The sequence below is a fragment of the Myotis daubentonii genome, chromosome 11 (genome assembly GCF_963259705.1).
Source record: "Myotis daubentonii chromosome 11, mMyoDau2.1, whole genome shotgun sequence".
Classification (NCBI taxonomy): Eukaryota; Metazoa; Chordata; class Mammalia; order Chiroptera; family Vespertilionidae; genus Myotis; species Myotis daubentonii.
The window spans coordinates 72339694-72351812 of NC_081850.1; the positions used below are offsets into that span (position 1 = coordinate 72339694).

Below are 12119 nucleotides of genomic sequence, written 5' to 3' on the forward strand. Positions count from 1 at the left end.
CCATGTATTCCTCAGAAAGGCCTCCCAGGAGTAACTGCACCCCTAAGAGGAAGGACAGCAAACCAGGGCCACTTCCTATCACACCTCATTAACCATGGTTAGGGGAGTCCTACTCCAAGCCAAGGTGCTGCCCGCCCAGGCAAGCACAGACCCTGGCAAACCTCTCTCCCCTCCCGCCAATGTTCCCTGTGCCCAGGTTGCTGGGCTGGGGCTAAGAGAGGCAGGCGGGGGGTTATGGCAGGCGGTTCCCAGCTCCTGCCAGATGACCCTGCTTGCTAGGAAGCCCACTGATCAAGGCAAAGTATCGAAACCAAGGTGTACCTTTCGTCCAAGCGGTCCTGGATCCCCAGGGAGCCCAGGCAAGCCCATGTCGCCCTGCAAGACAGAGAGAGACAAGGGGTGAGCTGGGGGGATGGGAGCAGAGACACGTGTCAAATCGAAGTGTGAGAGCTCATGGCCAGTTGTTCATGAACTGGACTCAAGGAGGCCTGGAGGCCTCAGGAGAGACTGGGGCCTCTGAGCGGAGTGAGGGCAGCCCAGTGGGCAGGGTGTCCAGCCCCTCTCCACATAACCCAGTCACTCCATTCGATCTACAGGGTGCCCCCCAAAATGTAGACATACTTTAACAGCTGAGAGCTCAATTTTGAAAATAAAATGTATCTTAATAAGCGCTGCCTTTATCATTATTCAAAGTGTGTGCATACATTTTGGGGGGAAACCCTATATTTTCTATATTGGACTTTGGTATAGAATGTCATTTGGGAAATAGGTCCTATGCTAAATATTTGAGAACCACTGTCCCAGGGGGCATGCAATTCATCTGCCTCAATCCAATCAGCGCTCTTTCCCTCCCTCCCTCTCTCCCTCCCTCCCTCCCTCCCTCCCTCTGCATTCCTCATCCTTGCCCCGCATGGTGGTCACCGTAGGAGGCATTTCTGCCACCCCCATGAGACCCGAGAACAGACAACCCAGGAGCAAGAGACAAGACCTGGGTACCAATCCTGCTCTGCACCGGCCAGCTGTGTGAGCTCCAGCAGCCACCCGCCTCCGGGGCCTCTGTTTCCTCAGCTGCAAGCTGGGCCCATCTGCCCTGGTTTACAAGGTTACAACGAGGAGCAGATGGGAGTGCATGTGAACATTTACACCCAGTGTAATGAATGAAAAAGAGCATCAGTGAGGATGTGAAGGGGTGAGCCTCCTGTGACTCGGGGAAACCGAAGGGAGCTGCCACTTGTATGTGCCCCAGCACAGGAGGCCGGGGTGGGAAGCAGTGTTCTGCCTGTCAGGAGGGCTCCTAGGCTGAGTCCAGAGGAAACCAGACAGACTGGGGTGTTCACTCCAGGATTTGGAGCTCTGAGACGCTGGGGGCCTTACCTGGAGTTCCGGGGTCCCCTGTTCCCAAGGGTCCTGCACTCCCTCCAGGTCCCTTGGTTAGTGGATGGGGGACGCATCAGGGAAGAATGCTTGTGCTTTCTCTTCCATGGGGAAACCTCTGGTCTCATCGCCCTCCCCTGGCCCGTTCCCTTCCCACCTCCTAGACGTTCACACACCTGTCATTAACCTCAGAGGGGACTTTGAATGTCTTTTGGAAGCTTCCTGGGCATGTGCGACCAAGAAGCTTCTGGATGCCAAGGGTCACCTAGAAGGCCCTACAGAAAGCCATGCCACGTATTAGACAAAAGGACATTCCCCAAGAATGTCCCTGGGGAAACCTTCTGTGGGTGTTATTGGCTGCAGCCCCAGAAGACAGGAGGAAATGGCGTTGGGCTTGGTGTGGGGAAAGGCGGAAGGACTTCGAGGTAAAAACCAAACCAGCGCTGACCTTTCCAGACTGTCAGGCGGCAGCCCAGGAGGGCTCCCCCAGGGCCCGGCGGTTTCCCTGCTGCTCACTCCCCCTGCCCTGAGCTCGGGGGCCCTGGAAACCTACCTTTGTCCCATCGTGGGCCTTTCCTGGTGAGAGCCCCGGGTCCCCTTTCTGTCCCTGAAACAAAAATAATTCCGCTGATGTCTCCCACACGCTACTCTAAGCCCTGTCCCCCGCTTAAACACCCTCCCTCCACCCCCACTCACACACCCCACTGCTCCAGACTCCAACACCTTCCACGCTCCCCACTGACTGCGTGATGACAAAGTCCAAACCCCTCCTCTGGCGTCCCAAGTCTTGGGTCCCCTGGTCCCAATCATCCTACCCAGATTTGACTCTCCTTCACCAGCCACACACAGACAGGGTCGTCTCTGCCTTCCCCAGACCACAGCCCCTTCCTCAGCCATGCTCTGCACTTCCCAGCTGCCAGGCCCTCGCACAGGCGGCCACTCCCACCTAGGAAACCATTCCACAGGCCTCACTAGCCAGACATAAACATTCTTCAAGATGCAGCTTGAGTGTGTCCTCCCCAGTCGGGGCCTGCGTACAGGTCGCACGACCTTGCCCATGAGAGCTGCTAGGACTGCCTCCCAGGTGGTTCCCCTGGGCTCTCAGAGAGCTTCTGAGACCCAGACAAGAGACGCCCCCAGTTCCATTTCCAGTTCGCTCCCCGCAGCACTCTAAGTATCCAGGGTGGGTGCCGTAATACCCACTTGCATCTGTGAACAGCCCCTCAGAGTTCGCAATATCCCTCACCTCACTCGATTCTAACAGCCCAATGCAGTGGGCAGGGGAAGTGTTATCACCCCCATAACATATTCGGGAAAGCGGAGGCCAAGAGAGAAGAAAGAGACAGTCCAGGCCCCGGGAAGAGGTGCTGGCCAGCTAAGATGGAGCCCTGAAGATGAGTTAGAACTGGTAGTATTTCAGGGAGAAACAGACCAGCAGCGGGTCCTCTGTCAGAGACAAGCACCCTTTGTGTTTAGATCTGGGAGTGTCCCCATTGCAGAGTCTGGCTCCTGAGAGCTGGGCCCAGAGAAAGGGCCAGTTCACCAGCTGCGTCTCCTACAGGCTGGAAAGAGCGCTCCTGGCTGTGGGCCCGCTCATTTGGCCCAACCTGGCTAAATTACTCAGCAAACAGCCCTTTGGAAAGTCAGTCCACCCTGATGTCACCTTCCAAGAGCCCCTGAGCCTGTCCCTCACCCTCACTCCCACGCTCCCGCTCCCAGCTGGACCCTGAGTCAGAAGTCCTGGGGTGAAGCCAGGGCCTCACAGTGGGAACTCAGGCAAGTCATTTCACTTCTCTGGGCCCTGTCTTCTCACCTTTAAAATGGGGGCTGTGCAGCACACACAAACAGGCATGTACACATGCACACACACATGCACAAGAGCACATACAGCTGCGCACGCACACATGTACACACATGCACTCAGGTGTGTGCACACACTCTCATCCAGGTGCATGCACACACTTACACACAGGCTCATGCATGCACATGCATGCCCATAGGCTCATGCACACATGCTCATACACCTACACACAGGTACATACATGTGCCCTTGGCATTTGCACACACACCCACATGTGCACATAGGTGCATGCACATACACACACTTGTACACACGCACATACACCTGCTAACTTTCCAGGTTTCTTGGTAAGGAGCCAGTGAGATAATGAATGTGACACATGGGAGGGGTGGTTTGGCCAAGTTCAATTAATTCCCATTTGGCTCTTTTCTTTGTCAGAACCCAGACCTTCCAAATTCTGACTCAATCGCTCTTCTCAAGAAATCATTGCATTCCAAACTGGATAGGGCTCTACAGAGGGAAGGGAGCAGCCTTCTACTGCCCACCCACTCCGTGCCCAACACTGTGCCAGGCTCCATTAGTCCTCTTAACAACCTGCCCCCTGCCCCCCCTCTGCCCCCCCTCTCCCCCCCTCGCTGTGATGCAACTTAGAGAGGCTGTCACAGCCTGGGGTGACACGCAGGTGAGAGGCCAGGTCTTACTAGGTCTGACTCATCCCAGTCCGTCTGAGTTTTCAGCTCTTGTTTATAAATGGGAAGCCTGGGTACTTTCCCCACCCCCTCCAGCTGCCCCAGGCTGAAGGGCAGCCCCTCCCCGCTAGGACCCCAACCCTCTGTTCCCTGGCCCCTCCAGTCCCTTCTGCAGAACCTGCCCTCTGGGATCTCACACTGCGGCTGCCCCTCACTGACACTCTCCCACCCTCTGCTGCTCACAAGCCCGACTCCACTACCTTTTATGTCCATGATGCAAGGCCAGGCCCAGGGCTCCCTGGGTTTCCAGTGGCCAAAAAAGGACAGTTACTCTCCCCACCCGCCCTTGCCCACCTCCGTCTACAGCTGGTAAAGGAGCTGGGCTTAAAAAGCTTTTGGAGTGGGCCTCCATGTATCCTGTTCTGTCATTTTATAAAAGGGGAAACTGAGGCCCAAAGAGATGATGCCCTTGCTCCCTTGCCAGGGGCTCTTACTGGGGCATTTTAGTTATTTACGGGATTCTCTGTGGGCTGTCAGCAGCAGCACAGTGCTTGGACTATAATCCCCGCCCGAGGACAACATCCACAGGTACAGATCCTTATGGACCATCTACTGTGAGCCAAGTCCGGCAATGACTGCGGGGAATACCACAGTGGGGAACGAGACACAGGGATCGCCCCTGGGACTCTCTTGAGGGAGAAGCCAGAGAGACGGGTAATGGTAATAATAAGCCTAGCATCTACCGAATACACACCTAAACATATAAATCTATGTGGTGGCAACTACCCCTCTCCCGATGTCACATAGGAGGAGACTAAGGCACAGAGAAGATAAGTAACTTGTCTAAGGTCACACAGTTAGTAAGTGGGGCTTAGACGCAGGCAGCCTGGTTTCAGAGCTCAAGCTCTGAACATTTCAATACTCTGCAGATAGCACGTGGAGTCCAGGAGGAAGTTGAGGACTGAGGGCTACATCCCTAACAGGAGTTACAGCTAAGCTAAGGCTGGAGGAAGACGAGGAGGGAGCCAATGAAGTTAAAGCTCAAGAGATGCTCCAGGCACCTTGGTCAGGGGAAGGTGTGACTTCCACGATGGAAAAGGCTAGACATCTTCCCAGCCATACTCCTGCCAATTCCCCAGTAAGATACATAAGGAAGATGTAAACTTTAATCCATTGTTTACACCCTGGTGAGGACAAGAACCTGGTCACCAACCCAGCTCTCCAGTCAAAGAGCCTGTGTAACCTTGGACAAACTGCTTTTCTTCTCTGTGTAGGGAACTGCCTGGCTCGTGAACAGAGCCTTGAACAACTAGAAGGTGGATGGGAAGGCGAATCGTAAATGCTACAAACACAGTAGGAATGGGAACTGTGTTGAGCCCCTGTCCTGTGGGTAGGGTGGGAGGTGAAGAGATCTGATCTAGCCACAGGCCTGGAACTTCCTCTGAAGATTCACTGGACTTTCCGCTATCACTACTACTATTTTGTGTGTTTAGAAGTTCTGACCAATGCAATAAGGCAGGAAAAACAAATAAGACTACTAACCTTTGAGGAAAAGGAGACAAAAATATTTCCTTCTTTGCAAAAAAAAAAAAAAAAAAAAAAAAGATGAGTGCCTGTCTAGAAAAATCTAGGAGAACTAATGGAAATACTGTTAGAATTAATAAGATAATTCAGTAAAGAGCATGTTTATAAAATAAACACAAAAAGTGCAAAAATACAAAAGTCAACAGTTCTCTTCAATAGCTGAGAGCCAAGCTAGAAAATATAATGAGGAAGATATTCCATTCATAACAACAACAAAATATAAAATTCCCAACTATAAACTTAATAAGAATTGTGCAGGGCTTATGCAATAAAAACAATAAAAGTTACTAAGAGACATTTAAAAAAACTCAACTAAGTGGGAAGCTTTAATATTTTAAAGATGTTGATTCTTCATAAATTAATACGCACATTTAATACAATTCCAATAAAACCCCAAGAGGGTTTTATAAGGAAATTATTAAGAGGAGCATACTAAAGTACATCTGACAGAATAAATAGCCAGAAATATTTTAAAAGAACAGGGGCGGGAAGACACACAGTATAAAGACAGTAAATGTCATAATATAAAATGGCACTTTACTAACATAAAAAATATAAATAGCAATGAAACATACTTCAATGGACTGAAATAGACTCTGATCTATCATACAGTAATGAGTGGAGGAAAGTTTATTTAATAAACAGTTAACTATTGGAGGGAAAATAAAGTTAGAGCCCTACCTCATATTGTCACCTTATTGAAAATTAATTCCAGATGATTTAAACTTTTTTAGTACAAATGATATTATGCAATAACTAGAAATATAAGTGAATACCTATCTGATCTTAGGATGGGAAAGAAATGTGTAAGAATAAAAGTAAATAACCATACATTTCACATATGGTGGAGCCCTCTCCAAACTGACATGTTTTAAGTTCCTAATCAGTGTTAGCGATTATTGTTAGTAATATATATATATATATATATATATATATATATATATATACACACACACATACACTTTGATTTGTGAAACTCATCATGAATACTCTTAGCAGGCAAACAGTAAATTAGAAAATATTTATAGGGTAGATGAACTCTTAATAACCTTAATATATAAACATAAATAACTTCTACAAACCATCAGCCAGGCCCTGCTTCCCAAGCTGCCTGAGTAGCCTTTGCAAACCTCATCTGATCGTGTCACCTCTGCTGCAAATCTTTGCATGGCTTCCTGCTGCTCATTGGATAAAGTCCAAAAGTCTTAGCACCACCTACAGGCCTGCTGCCCTCCGCAGCCTTCTCCTGCCCCTTTGCCTAGTTACCTGCAGCACTTCAGACCTCAGTTCAACCTCCCCATCCTCTGGGAAGACCTGTCTCACCTCCCAGACCAGACAGATATATTCCTGAGCAAACCTGGCCATTCAAAACAGCTGCTGATCTCAGCATCCTGGTGTACCCCATCTCCCAAGGAGGTCCCCTCTGGAGCGGAGAAGCAGGTCCTCCCAGGGAACAGTGTCTTCATCTGCTGGAGCCTCAGTTTTCCCATCCACAAATGGGTACAGTATCTCCACCCTCCTCATAGATCTTTGTGGGGATCAACTGAGATAAGCTACATAAAGAGTGTGCGTAGTATCCAGTGCATAGTATGGGTCCAATATATGGTGGATATTATCATCAGTATTTGCCTTGTTAAAATCCAGAGCCCCTCTGGGCAGCTGCTAGGTGCTGGGCATCTGATGCTCCCATGCACACCTTCTAAGGAAGGACCCAGCCCAGCCCTGGCCATAGAGTCATGGACCCACAGGGCCTGAGGCTGGTGCTCCTGCACCAGCATTCTGGTGCCATATGTTCATGTATCCAGGTCTACCTGTGTATGACCTCTGCCCCAAACTCCCCGACAAGCTGGGAGCCAGAGGAGTTCTGCTCCAGGAGTCAGGACTGGACTCCGGAGGCTGCCAGCTGTCACTCACTGCCCAACCTGGGTTAATCAGTTAATGGCTGACTTCAGCCACTCAACCTTGACAGTAGGATTAACAAAGAACGACCTTGCGCCTGGGCCAACCAAAGCCCAGAGAGGTTCTCCACCTGGCCGCCCCTTAGATGACAGTCTGGGCTGAGCGGCGTCCTAACCAGGAGTCCCTCTGCCCTTCCCAGCCTGCCCTGAGCTCCTTCAGCCCGGGTGCTGAGCTCTTGGCTTCCCTGGCCTTGCATCTTCCTCCCCCTCCTCCCATCTCCCCGGCCATTCCTCCACACTTCTCCCTGTGACCTAAATTTCACTGGTCTGGCACTCCTCTTGGCGCCCTCGCTTCTCACTCCACCCACCGCCCTGACAACCCTGTTCTCTCACCACACCCCAGGAATGGACCCGGGCTCTCCAGGCTGGAATTTCCCACAGCCCTCAGAGTACCAGTCACTCTGGTCTCTCTGGGCTCATCTAGAAGTTAATCAGGCCATTTCCAGCAGCTCCCTGGGGAAGGTGGCATCTGTTTGCCAGCCATCTCCCAAGGTCCTATCTCCAGCTCAGAACTTTCCTGAGTCTTAGAGTGTTTTTTGTCCATGAATCGTCTCCACCTGGCTGCACTACAGGTTCCAAACACAACATCATCTTAGTCCTTCTCCCTGGTTCCCAGGTTCCGTCTCTAACACCGGGGAGCCGTCTCACCTCTCATCCAAGTCCTCCCTACCCTGTTTCCGCATTGTGAATACACCCACTCCCCCTCCTCCCACAGCCCCAAGCTGGCCCAGGCTAGCCTCCTCTCTCCCCTGGACCACCCAGGTCTCTCTGCCTCTGCTCTGGACCCCATCCCAGTCCCTCTTCCACGTGTCATCCAGTGATCTTCCTCACACACCATCTTTCCACACCCCTCCCCAGCTCAAACGCGGACCTGGGTCCCCTGGTCAGACACTCCAGACCCTCCCTCCTAAGCATCAAATGATCTTTCCTCCTACTCCCTTTGAGGGCTCTGGGTTCCAGTGGTCCTTCCCTCTGAAGTCCCTCCCAACCAGAGGCTAAACTCCTAACTCCTCACTGTTCCCCAGCCTGGCACAGGCCTGGTGCTCAGGGAGTGCCTGGGGCCGGTGGACCTGGGGACCTCCCACCAGGAGCCCCTGGGACACGCTCCCATGCGGGCCTCACTTCAGCACCCACCCCATGGCCCGATCTGCAGATCCCACAGCAAATACTCACTTTGGCTCCGGGAGGGCCGGGGAGGCCTGGATTTCCGTGAGGCCCAGGAGGACCCTGAAAAAGAAGTAAACACAGAGGTGAGGGGAGCCGGGGCCCGTCCACTTCCTACAGCTGTGCCGCGGGTTCCCTCTGCCGCTGCGCCGTCTCCCCTCACCACGTCGGAGCGGCATTGCTCCTGGGGTCTCACCTCAGGGCTCAGCCTGAACTGGGCCAAGGCTGCGCAGGGAGAATGTTTGAGAGGGGCCCCTACGTCTTCTCTCCCCACCAAGTCTGCGCAGCATTGCGACGGGCCGCCCGGATGCCTGGCCCTGGGCTAAGCACTTTCCACTCACGACCCCATTTTACCCACTAACCCACGAGATCGGGGCTATCATTATTCCTATTTTGGAGACGAGGAAGCCGGTGTTCAGAGGTTTATCACTTTCTCAGGTCACCCAGCTGCTCAGGGACAAGAGCTAGATCTCAACCTCAGATGTGACTTCAGAGGACAAGCCCTAACAGCTGACTGTTACTCCCTTTTTCTCTCCAGCTGGCTGCCTCAGCCCTACCCAGCTGGCTGCCTCGAGCTCAAAGCACACTCAGCTGTTTGCTTCCCTGCGCTGGGCCCGGCACTTCCTCCCCTCACCGCCTCTGCCATGTTGTTCCCATCATCTGGCATGCCTCTGCCATCCAACCCCTCCAGCTGAAGCCCAACCCATCCTTCAAGACCCGGCTCAAAAGCCACCTCCTCCCGGGAGCCTTTGGGGACTCCTCCTGCCTAAAGGACACGTCCACCCTTCAGCCTCCAGCTGGACTGTTGTATGAGCCCTTGGAGTTGAGGGTTCAATGAAGGGCATCCTGAGCCTCTTTGGACCAAAGGCACAGCCCCCCTGTGGCCACGCAGTCAGCACTCCCCCTTGGGTTCCTACAGGCTCCGAGCTTACGGCGCCCTCCAGGGTCCACGGAACAGCTGGGCAGCCTGGGCCCAGAGAGTCAGAGAGTCTTGGCCAACGTCACACAGTACAGTCGTGGCCAAGCGAGGGCCGGAAGCAGGCCCGTTGGCCTCAAGTCCAGGGCTTATTCATGGCACTGGATTTTCCCAGGCCATATCCAAATCCGCTACAGCAGCTGGGTCCAGTTACGTCCACTTTCTCCAGCAAGGGCCTTGCAGCCCAGTGATAGAAACAGGGCCCCAGGGGTCAGGTCATTCCTGAGGGTCTTTGTCCGGGAGGCATACTCTGGGACGTTGGGAGTGGGGAGAGGCACCTCAAGAGGCCCTACCGTGCCCCCCACCGCACCAGCTCCAGACACACTGCCCTGTCCCTGCCCCCTCTTGACCCATCTGGCTGGCTGTGTATGAACTCGCTGCCTTCCTCCCTGTCCGAGGCCAACTTCCCAGCTGCAGCCTGTCACATTCCAACCGAGGCACCTCCCTCTTCCTCGATGTCTGAACTGGAACTCTCCCCGTCTCTGAAAACATCTAGAAAGAACAGTGTTTAGAAGCTCACTAAGCCTGGGGGGCTTATCACGGTGTCAGGGGTGAGCCTCCCTCTAGAACAATCAGTCCCTCCCAACATCCTACCTAATGCTGTCTGCTGGCACCGGCTAGGACTGGGAAGTGTGGAGATCTGAAACCACTCTGAGCCTCCCCGCCCCCAGCCTCAGGCTCCCGTCTGTTCCATCAGTGACAGGACCCAGCGGTCTCTAAGGAATCTGGAAGATCTCCGATGTTCATCCCAGCCCAGGCTCCTGGGGTCTAACCTCCAAGCTCAGCCTGAACTGGGCAACGGTTGGGTGGGGGGAATGTTTTAGGAGGGGCCCCTGACCAGCACCCCAGAACCAGGCGTGAGCCATGCGAGGTCAAGGGTGGCTACTTCTCCCCAGTTGTGCCCCCAGCTGCTCCAAAGATGGTGGGTTGGAGCACTTAGCTACCCCCTGTGCAGCTCGTGAAGGTGGGGGCTTCCTGCTTCCCTGCCCCCACCTCCCCACCCCTCTCCAGCCACGGCCTTGCTTAGAAACGAAGCACATAGTTGAGTGGGAGCCAAGCAGACCGATTCTATAAATGCTGCAGCCCAGAAAGGCGGGTGGGGGCAGGGCCCAGGGATTCCCCAACGTCCCTCCCTGGATGGGCGGATGGGCGGATGGGCTGCGGGACTATGTGAAGGTGGGAAGGGGCATGCCACTGACCTCAGATGAGGCCCCACCCTCCCCTAAACCCCAGAGCCACCATCTGTGCCGAGGAGCTGGGATTGTTTAATCCCAGCACTCTATCATCTTTGGAATTTTATGATCTATGGAATTTGTAGTCTAGAAGCAGAATGATGAGGGGTGTGTTGGGGGGCGGGGGGTGCTGGGGCATATGAGAGACAGAAGGATGTCAGGAGAGTCATTCACTCACTTGTGGAATTTCAGAGCTGGGAGGAACCGTAGGAATACCTCACTATGATCCCATGTTTTATAGATGGGACAACTAAGGCCCAGAGAAGGGAAAGGACTTGGCTAAGATCACACAACTTTTTTGTGGAAATGTTCTCGACTCCCAGACTAGAACTCATCAGCAACCATTTCCCAGCACCGGCTGCACGCAGGCACTGTGCGAGGGGTCGTGGGAGGAAAAGAGGGTCAGCAGGCTGTCTCTGGCCCAGAGGGCTCAGCCGAAAAGATAGAAAATTAGCACCTGGATGGTTAAAACCACAGGCTCTGGACTCAGACCACCCGGGTTAAATCCCGGTTCTGGATCTACCTGATGTTTGACTTTCTCCAAAGTCACTGGACCTTTCTGAGCCTCAGTTTCCTTACCTCTAAAATGTGGATAATATTGGAACCTATTTCTCAGGGCGGCTGGGGAGATGCAATGAGATCACGCGTATGCAGCTCAGTAAAGGGAGATCAGCGGTCGATGTGGGTTTTGGAAAGTGATCCGTGCCATCCAGAGGGCCCGATAAAGTGCCGCCGGAGCTCCCAGAGGGGTGGTCATCAGCAAAGGAGCTGGCGTGCGATCTGAGCCATGGATGGAGGAGGAGTTTGCAGAAGAGGGTGTGTCCAGCAGGGAGCACAGCCTGAGCAATAACTCAGAGGCCAGAGGGCTCAGGAGGAGTACGGGGCAGGGGCAGGCTGCCTGGGCCTGGGATGCTAGGTCAGCGGGCCTCATCCTGGGCCCAGGCTGCAAGGCCAAGGCCAGGGGTGTCCATGACACCCCTGTGGTCCTAAGCTCTGGGCATGTGCTCCATGGAGACTCCAAATCCAGGAAGAAACGCTGCTGCTGACAGCAGATTCCAGAGCCCTGGACCCAGGAGCACAGGGCCGGGTCTAGAGGGAACTAGGGCTCGAGTAATTGCATAACCAGAACCATCCACTGGGCTCAGAGCTAAAAATATGCCCCAGGCAGCTACCTCTGCCTGGGCTTTGCCAGGCACCCAGCGTGGGAAAGGTTGATTCAGGCTGGGCACAGATGCCAGGCGCCATGGGTCTGAGTCCTCTTGGGAAGGGGGCAGATTCCCCTCCAAGAGGGAGGGCCCGGCATAGGGTTAAGAGCCTGGTTCTAGTCCCAGCTCTGCCATT

The 12119-nt window shown here is 53.6% G+C and overlaps 1 protein-coding gene across 2 annotated transcripts in view; it reads right to left on the bottom strand.

Annotated features, from left to right (window-relative positions):
* COL27A1 (collagen type XXVII alpha 1 chain) overlaps nucleotides 1-12119 on the bottom strand; it is a 129001-nt gene that overhangs the window by 96182 nt on the left and 20700 nt on the right. For both annotated transcript variants that reach the window (XM_059657888.1, XM_059657887.1), the window contains exons 5-7: nucleotides 8580-8633; nucleotides 1928-1981; nucleotides 322-375 (exon numbers count right to left, since the gene is read on the bottom strand). In XM_059657888.1, coding sequence (XP_059513871.1) covers nucleotides 322-375; nucleotides 1928-1981; nucleotides 8580-8633 — 162 coding nt within the window. The remainder of the gene's footprint in view (nucleotides 1-321; nucleotides 376-1927; nucleotides 1982-8579; nucleotides 8634-12119) is intronic.